Consider the following 9,560-nt stretch of genomic DNA (forward strand, 5'->3'; position numbering starts at 1 on the left):
GGAGGTCGTGGACGAGGTCCACGATGTCCGCACTAGCCCAGGCGGGTGCCCGCCTCTTGCGGTCCCGGGCAAGCTCCCGGGAGCCGCCAGCCTGGTCCCGGGAAGAGGGGGAGGGCTGGGGGGCATCGGGTGGGTGGCTCGATCCGTGCCAGGTGCAGGGTCTGCTGGCTGGGTGCTGGCAGGCTTGCACCTGGCACGGGCACCGTAGCCAGCCCCTGCCCCTTTAAGGGGTCCGGGGCCAGGAGGGGGGCAGTAGAGTTTCCCTGGTGTTGGCCAGAGTGGCCACCAGGGAAAGCTGGGAAGGGCTAGCCTCCCACTAGTTCGAATTAAGGGGCTACACAGCCCTAGTAAGTTCGAACTAGGCTTAATCCTCGTGGAATGAAGATTATCTAGTTCGAACTAAGCACTCCGCTAGTTCAAACTAACTTTGTAGTGTAGACATACGCAGAGTTATTCCCTTGATTCAAAGGGCCAGATGCTGGTGTAGCTTCATACTTGTCCCACAGTGCAAAGCTGCTATAAAAGCAGCAAGTCTGGCCACTTGAAGATTTCCCCAGTGTGGCCGACCACAAGGTGGTATACTGATACTGTAGGAGCTTCTTTGTCAATTCCAAAATTCCCAGTACAAGGTGTTATTTGGACATGCCTACTGCCTGTGGATGCCAGCTCTTAGACTGTCCATTTGCCATTGTAAGCAGTTTGTTCAGTTTATTGCAGATCTCAGGTTTTTGCAAGTGTCTCCTCAGAACCAGCCCAAAGTTAAGTGCCCCACAATGAGGGCACACAAAGGAGACTTAAAGGCACTTTTTCCCACCCTCAAAACCTGAAATTCTGTGCCAGGCATAGAAACAATGAGCACAAGGATCTGGCCCCAAATAGTGCATTTGTCTGTGTATTGGTTTATACATTGCATTTGGTTGATTTGTTTTCTCTTTTGTGTTCCAGCTGAGATACTATGACTCTGGGGAGGACACAAGCTGTAAGGGACACATTGATCTTGCAGAAGTTGAAACAGTGATCCCTGCATCTCCAACAATTGGTGCCCCAAAGCATGCTAGTGAAAAAGCATTTTTTGATGTATGTATATCATTTGCTGGCCTCCACTAGAGAGTTTTCTTCCTTCTTGCTATCACAGCCATTTCTACTGGACAGTCATGTGAGAGATTTCAAGTTAACTCACTCTCTAGGGCAGTTACACAATTAACTAGTGATCCTCACTCTGAATTCAAAGTGAAAATTCAGAGCATTAGTATATTCAGGGAAAATGAAACACTTCCAGATATCATAGCTTAAAAGAAAGTTTGCAAGTTTGCCATTTCTACTGGACAGTCATGTGAGAGATTTCAAGTTAACTCACTCTCTAGGGCAGTTACACAATTAACTAGTGATCCTCACTCTGAATTCAAAGTGAAAATTCAGAGCATTAGTATATTCAGGGAAAATGAAACACTTCCAGATATCATAGCTTAAAAGAAAGTTTGCAAGTTTGCCATTTCTACTGGACAGTCATGTGAGAGATTTCAAGTTAACTCACTCTCTAGGGCAGTTACACAATTAACTAGTGATCCTCACTCTGAATTCAAAGTGAAAATTCAGAGCATTAGTATATTCAGGGAAAATGAAACACTTCCAGATATCATAGCTTAAAAGAAAGTTTGCAAGTTCCTGAGCTGTGTTGTGTAAATTTATTTTTTATCTGATACACTTTTATTTTCATTTTGCAGCTAAAGACAAGTAAACGTGTATATAATTTCTGTGCCCAAGATGCACAGAGCGCACAGCAATGGATGGACAAGATCCAGAGCTGTATTTCAGATGCATAACAGAGAATACTATACAACCTCCAACTGCAGACAAGAAATGCTTTCAGTCCCTCATGTTGTACGAAGATACATTTTGCTATTACAGAATAAGCAACCTTCCTTTCATTTCAGTCATAAACACTAATTATATGCTGAAGCATCTTCCCTGCTTAAGTATCATAACCACTATTACTATTCTTTTTCTCCATTAGGAGGACTTTTCAAATTAGTAACCTGTTGAGCCTGAAATATAACTTTTCAATAGCATTCCTAGCTAAATGACCTTCCTGTAGACACTGAAATATGCTACCATCTAATACTGTTTTTCTTATCACAGAGTTGCATCAGAAAAACTGTCTAGCTTAAATTGTGGACATTTTTCCTCAACTTGTTTTCATGTGGTTTTAGTATTTAAACAAAATGGTCCAAATTTTCAAGCTAGTTGTGTATATAGAAGAACATTTCTACAATTTCTAAGAAACAATTATGTTTGTGAATTCAATGACATGCATAGTCACTTAATATGTTAAAGACCAAAAAAGAAAAACCTTAATATTTAATTTTCAAAAAAAGGTTTCTAAATCTACTAGCTGCTTTGTAGCCTATCGCTCTAAATAGTGCTTCTGCAACTTTTCATGAATAGCACGTTTTCATGAATAGCTAAAGAATATGCTTTTGGGGGATTCTTTTTGCCCATTATAATAGGATAATGGAAAGAAAACTGGCTGGAAACTAGATGAAGAAATTGGTCACAAATTAAAACTTTCATAGGAGAAAAATCTGAGTCTGAAAAGTTGTATATGTTTATTTATGTTCTGTTCTGCTCACTGTAAATGACAAACACAATGATAAATGCACTAAATAATAAAGCAAGCACTTGCACTGAAATCATTGAGATGCAGACATTTTGAGGGACAAAGGTAAGTTATTTATAGCAGACCAATGCTAGCTACATAACATTTACAGATACTAAATATGTACATAAATTGGTTTGATGTGATTTGATTCTTTAAAAAATTTTTGCACATACATTGGAAGACTGTTTTAAATTTTTACATTTAGTTAACATTGTGTTTGTTCATCTTAAAATCTTTGAGGAATGTTGTTGTTTTTTTAATATATATATAGACCAAAATTACTAGAGGTTTTATTTGCTACAACTTGTGATGGCATGCAGTGGAGTCTTTCGACAATAACCATTGTGGGTTTTTTTAATGTTCATATGGTAAATATCCAACTAATATTTCAAAGAGTTTGTATATATTATTTGGTATTTTCTAATTTTCCAGATATTCTGTTTGTAATTGTTAATATCAGACTAATCTAATAACTGACTTCATTTATAGGATTTCAATTTATTAAATAGTTTGTCCTCTTTTTTACCACTTTTTTTTTACTAAACAATATTCAAAATTCACACTGCACACAGGATAGGAAATGCAGCTGTTTTAATACATATGGATTTTTTTAAAGGACTGAAGGATTTTTTTTAGCATTTTCAATGGATAAGTCTTTACCTGTGAAAATGGTGTTTGCACATTTGTATTTTTCTGTGTATATGAAGTACTTTTATATGTACTTTGTAAAATACTGATCCCACTGTTTTTAAGGTTATTTGAAAATGTACAAAACATCTTATTTTGTAACTAGGTTATTTTAATTGTTTTATGTATGTTACATGACTTATGTATGCTAACCATCTTGTAATAAACACACTTCTTTAAAAACAGCCTTTTACAGTGAAAGATTATGCAGGTATAGCATAATACTCACAGAATAAAGATCATGGCGGAAAAAACAAAATTAACTCAAGCTTCCAAATTATCTCATATTAAAATGACTGGGGTTTTGTGTATATTTGTATATTGTCTTATATAAAAAATAAATCCACATCAGCAAAAATGCCATAACCTGGGAAAATTCTCTGGCTACATCTATACTAGAGGGTTTTGCCAGCAGAGAGTATGCTAATGAAGCGCTCATTAGCATTTGTTATGCTCTCATTAGCGTATTCTCCTCTCGAGGCTTTTTGCACAAGAGGTTTTTGTTCAAAAACAAGCAGTGTAGACAGATCCATTTTGCATAAAAACTCCCTTTTGTGCTAGATCTGTAGACCTCCTTTTTTGAGGCATAAGGATCTTGCGCAAGAGGGGGTTTTTAGCATAGAGAATATGCTAATGACAGTGTGACAAATGCTAACGAGTGCTTCATTAGCATACTCTCTGCCAGCAAAACCCTCTAGTGTAGACGTAAGCCTTAGTTTACATACCTTTCCCAGAGACCAATTAGTAGGGTTACCAGGTAGACCCCCCCACAATTCCGGACACACTTGATCGGGGGGGAAGGGAAGGACCGGCCGGGAGGAGGGCGGGGTTGGCCAGGAGGAAGGGGAGCGGGAGGCAGGGCTGGTGGGGGGGTCAGGGGTCGCGGGGCTGGCTGAGAGGAAGGGGGCGGGAGGTGGGACTGGCGGGGGTCAGGGATCGTGGGGTTGGCCAGGAGGAAGGGGTCAGGGCTGGTGGGGGGGTTGGGGGCCACAGGGCTGGCAAGGAGGAAGGGGGGGTGGGAAGCGGGGATTGGTGGCTGGCGGGGCTGGACGGGAGGAGGAGCCCGGAGGAATAGGGGTGGGAAGCAGAGATGGTGGGGGGGGGGTGGAGTGCAGCCACTAGCCGCAGCCAGAGTCCAACAGGCCGTGCCCCAGCAGGCACTCCTTCTAGTTGCTAGTAGAAGCCGTGCAGAAGGAGTGGTTTGGAAAGCATTGAGCTGGTAGAGGGCAGCACTAGAGATGGGTAGGCAATAGGGAGTGTTGATCCAGAGTGTGACACAGGCTATTGGAAGCCTCTCTCCAAATTAGGCAAAACTTCCCTTTGCTAAAGGAATCTCTGATTGTTCTGAAGAAATTCCCAGCACAGAGAAATCTACCCTGCAGGGGGGGCTTACTGAAGAAAGAACACCTCCTCTGCCATGCACTGTCTGTACTCCCCTGCTACAAACCCTAAATACCCTGTCCATTGGGGAAGTGAGACATATTATCAAGGGTCATATTTAAAGGGGATCGTTTGCCCTCACTTCCCCACTGAGACCATCTCACATAACAAATAAGATTACTTGCTTTTAAAAAAAAAAGAGATATTGAATATGTGAACATTGACACGTGAATGTCATATTACCAATGCCATACTTCATTCCAATAAAAATATTACCACATCCATATTGTGTCTCTTGTATTTCTCCCCTCTGTTTCACATCCCAAACACAATGGGGGTTGGATGGTAGGTTGGTAGAAACCCTTGTTAATAAAAAGGAGTCCCATGTTCTGCTACTTCAGAATTATGATCAGTAAGATATTTTGGAATCCCAAACTATGGGATCAGTTCTTGTGCAGTAAAAATACAGACATGCATCAGATGCAGGGCCAGATATTCAAACCCTGACATCACATTCTACATTTGAATTGTTTGTATCGGATACTTTTACAACACACCCAGATCTTGTGAACCTGTACAAATATGGTTCTCTCAAAATGTCCATGGACTATTTGTCAGTAACTGAGCCATAGCCTTCATTTTTCACATCCATTATCATCCAAATATTTGGCTGAATATGATCAGCCTGAGCTTGCTTTCAAGAATCAGACTGCTCACATGGATGCAGCATTTCCCCCATGTAATGCTAAAGTTCATGTTGAGTATTACTATTGCACCTGCTTTCTGACTTTTAGCTTATATGATATCGGTTACTTTCAGAATTTTGGCTACTGTGTGAGCCAGAACCTAATTTGGTGTCCATGTGCTCATGCAGCACGACATTATCATTCTGTTCATTTGCTGGAATTTCTTCCTTAATTCAACAGCTGAATGAAGACAATCCAAAATAACAGTGTCTTCTTCCTAATCCCTATGGCTGCGTCTAGACTGGCATGATTTTGCGGAAATACTTTTAATGGAAAAGTTTTTCCATTAAAAGTATTTCCGCAAAAGCACGTCTAGATTGGTCCCGGAATTATCGTTATAACGATGCACTTTTGCGCAAAAGCGTCTTTCCAATGTAGATGCACTTTTGCGCAAAAGCAGAAGCCCGGAACCATTTTGAAGAGGGCAAAAGGGCACCAGCCCTTTCCGGGGGCGGGGGCTGGAGCTCCTTTGAGACACGTGCTTAAAGGGATCTCCCTGGACAGCCGTTTCTCTCCTGCTGCGAGCTATAGGACCTCTTGCAGGGACTGTCAGCCGTAGCAGTTTTGGTGGTTGCCCTCTGCCTTTTTGGTCACCACTGCCTTTTGTCACTTAGTGCCTTTGCCTGTTTTTTTTTCATCTCCCTTGTTTTTTCTGCCATGGAGCCAGGGGTGGCCATGTGCCTTCTCTAGCCCCTTCCGGCCATTTTGGAGTGACTGCAGCTGGTGCTCCAGGCTGGTGCCCTCCTGTTCCAGAACCTGGCAGTGCAGATCACTTTGGACTCCCTCACCAGGGAGGCCATGGCGTCCCTGTGGCATCCCCACCCCAGCGTGGAGAGGCCACTGTGGAAACTGGACACCAGTACGGACTGGTAGGACCAGCTGGTCCTGAGGCAATGGGACGACCAGCAATGGCTCCGGAACTTTCGCATGTGAAAGCAGACGTTCCTGGAGATATGTGCCTGGCTCGTCCCTGTGCTCCAGAGAACCACCACCCGGCTGCGGGCACCCATCCCCGTCAACAAGAGGGTTGCCATTGCAGTCTGGAAGCTGGCCACCCCTGACAGCTACCAATCAGTGGCACACCAGTTCAGGGTGGGCAGATCCAGTGTCATCGTGATCGAGGTAAGTCCCATGGGGAGTGGGGTGGGGGGATGGTACTGCGCACCATGTCCAGGGGCAGCCAAAACTCCAGGCTGGGTCACCCAGGGGTTTGGGCCGTCCCTTGCACAGGCCTGCTGGTGGGGGGAGGGTCGTGTGGCGAGGGGGCCCTGGTATGTGTGTGTGCGTAAGCACAGAGGGCATCATGGGGGGGGCCCAAGGGAGCACACACTCACACTGCCTTATGTGATGTGTTCCCCTGTGTTTCTCTGCACCCTTCTGCAGGTCGTCCATGCCATCAATGACATCCTGCTCCCGAGAGTCATCCGCCTGCACGATGTGGACGCTACGGTGGCCGGCTTCGCTTCCCTCGGGTTCCCCAACTGTGGGAAAGCCCTGGATGCAACCCACATCCCCGTCCGGGCCCTGGAGCATCGAGCAGCCCATTTTATGAACAGGAAGGGGTACTGCTCGATTGTTCTCCAGGCCCTCATGGACCACTGTGGCTACTTCGTGGACGTTTATGCGGGCTGGTCCGGCAGGGCACATGACTCCCGCATACTATGCAACTCCGGCCTGTTTTGCAGGCTGGAGGTGGGCACCTACTTCCCCCGGTGGGAGTTTACTGTCGGGGATGTGCCTATGCCCATCTGTGTCATTGGGGATGCGGCCTACCCCCTGCTGCCCTGGCTAATGCGGCTCTACACGGGGCGGCCGGACCAGAACCAGGCCCGGTTCAACGACCACCTCAACCGGGCCCACAATCAAGTGGAGTGCTCCTTCGGCCACTTGAAAGCCCACTTCTGGTGTTTGCTCACCTGTCTCGAGATGGGTGAGCAGAATGTCATGGAGGTAGTGGCCGCGTGCTGCATGCTCCACAATGTTGTAGAGCAGAGTAGGGAGGCCTTCCTCCCCACATGGATGGCAGCCAAGGGCCAGGCCTATGAACAGCCCCGCAGAGCTGCCATCCGCCAGGCGCACCAGGATGGGGTGCACATCCGGGAGGCCCTAACGGACATGTTCTCCCAGGCCCCATAATAGGGTCACCTCGGTCTCCCTTTACAACTCCCTCCCATCCTCTACCCTCCCTCCCCCCCCCCCCCCTTAAATACCAAACACAGTTTTTCTTGAACACAAAAACTTGTCTTTTTTTAATTTACAATGGGGAGAGGGGAGATCTAGGATGCGAGGGGGAGGAGACCTTGAACTGGGAGGGGAAGGAGCTACTCCTGGGAGGGGTGGTCCCTGCTACCACTCCTGCGGGGGCAGTCCTGCACATGGGGGGCAGGCCATGTCGGGGCAGGCTGCACAGGGAGGTGGGCAGGAGGGACAGGAGCAGGAGGGGCCATTGCAGGAGGGGGCAGAGGCAGTGCTAGGGGAGGGATGGCGGGTGCATGGGCAAGGTCATGCCATAATGGATAACATGGCCAATGTGTGCGGTGAGGGTCGCAATGGAATCTGCCAGGCGGACGCACTGGGCCTGGAACGAGCCCCAGGCTTCCTGGCGCCACTGCAGGTCCGTCTCCACACTTCGAGTGATGGCCGCCTTGACGCGCTTGATGGCCTGCATGTGGCGCCGAAGGAGCTGGTCCCGATGGTGGAGCCACCACCTTGGTGGTTGGGCAGCTGGGGGTGCCACTGCTGCAGGGCTAGAGGGTCCCCAGCTTGTGCTTGGTCCTGCTGCAGGGAACAGAAGAAAGGATGGGTCAGTCAGGCAGCCTGGCCACTGTCCCCACGCCTCATGCCCTCCACCCCTGAGCCCAGGTGACACCACAGTAGTGTGGCTTGGGCCCACTCGGTTACCCCCCTCTTCCCCGTGTTGTATGTTTGCCACATTTCTAGCCACTGCATTAGTCTCACAAATGCTCTTTTGCTTTAATACTGCTCTGATGGCAGCTTGGTCCGTGTTCTAATATAATAATTGCAGGGCATTTCTAATCTAAAGTCATGTTTGGTGGTAAGTTCCTTGAGCTATTTTCCAGAGTCTGCTCTTTGATGCTGATATTTCTGTTTGTGTGTCCTCCAGAAGACGTTTGCAGTTTTTCCTTGTATCGGTTTAATAAGAAGTGACATGATAAAAACGGATGGTGATCAAAAGGCTACAGTGCATCATTTTGGCAAGAGATGAGTTTTTATGGTATACCTTTGTACTTGGTTTCCCCCTTCCTATCCAGCCAAAGAGCAGAGAGAACAGTCTAAAATAAAGTAAGATTTATATAAGACAAGACTGGATTCTAGATTGTATATTGTTACACTAGAATCTCAGAGTTATGAATACCTTATCTGAGAGATTGTTCATAACTTGGAACAAAACGTTATTGTTTTCTTTCAAATGTTTACAATTGAAACTTTATAATGCAGAAGAAAATTCTGCTGTTAATCATCTTAATTTAAATGAAACAAGCACAGAAGCAGTTTATTTTCCCTTTTTTCAATAGTTTACATTTAACACATCACTGAACTGGTATTTGCAATTTTTTTCCATCTGTCTCTCCCTGTTGCTTCCTGATTGCATACTTCCAGTTCCAAATAAGGTGTGTGGTTGGCAGTGAGGTCATAACTCTGAGGTTCTACTGCATTCTGCTTTGTTATTGAACAGATCTCTTTCTTGTTCAACTCAGTATTATCACAGGAAAACCTTAATTTAAAGTCCTGTTCTGCTAAGCTATTACCTTCCTAAAATCATCGCCACAACAGTATTCCCCAGCATTTTTACTGTTACAGACCCTGTATTGAGAGATCCCCCACCACCACCACAATTAAATCCCACACCTGAATTTACCCTAGATACAGCATCACACCTTTATAGCAAGACTGAATTGTTTTAGATTTCAGTGCCCATAGGCAACATACAGTTTGTGCATATTGATTCTGCATTCACACACATTAGCTGGTGTAAAAAAGTGTAATTCAATTGACATCAATGAAGGCTATGTCAATTTATACCAGCTAAAAATTAGACCCTAAATAACTTTATTTACATCAGTAGT

At 45.4% G+C, this 9,560-nt stretch overlaps 1 protein-coding gene across 10 annotated transcripts in view; it reads left to right on the forward strand.

The window, feature by feature from the left end:
- The window catches only part of SBF2 (SET binding factor 2), a 639,223-nt gene extending 635,692 nt beyond the window's left edge, over positions 1 to 3,531 (forward strand). For all 10 annotated transcript variants that reach the window (XM_006129312.5, XM_006129315.5, XM_006129314.5 and 7 more), the window contains 2 exons: positions 946 to 1,077; positions 1,725 to 3,531. In XM_006129312.5, coding sequence (XP_006129374.2) covers positions 946 to 1,077; positions 1,725 to 1,823 — 231 coding nt within the window. In that variant the 3' untranslated portion in view covers positions 1,824 to 3,531. The remainder of the gene's footprint in view (positions 1 to 945; positions 1,078 to 1,724) is intronic.
- The last annotated feature ends 6,029 nt before the right edge of the window (positions 3,532 to 9,560 follow it).

Source organism: Pelodiscus sinensis, chromosome 5 (assembly GCF_052426305.1).
Source record: "Pelodiscus sinensis isolate ZL-2025 chromosome 5, ASM5242630v1, whole genome shotgun sequence".
Classification (NCBI taxonomy): Eukaryota; Metazoa; Chordata; order Testudines; family Trionychidae; genus Pelodiscus; species Pelodiscus sinensis.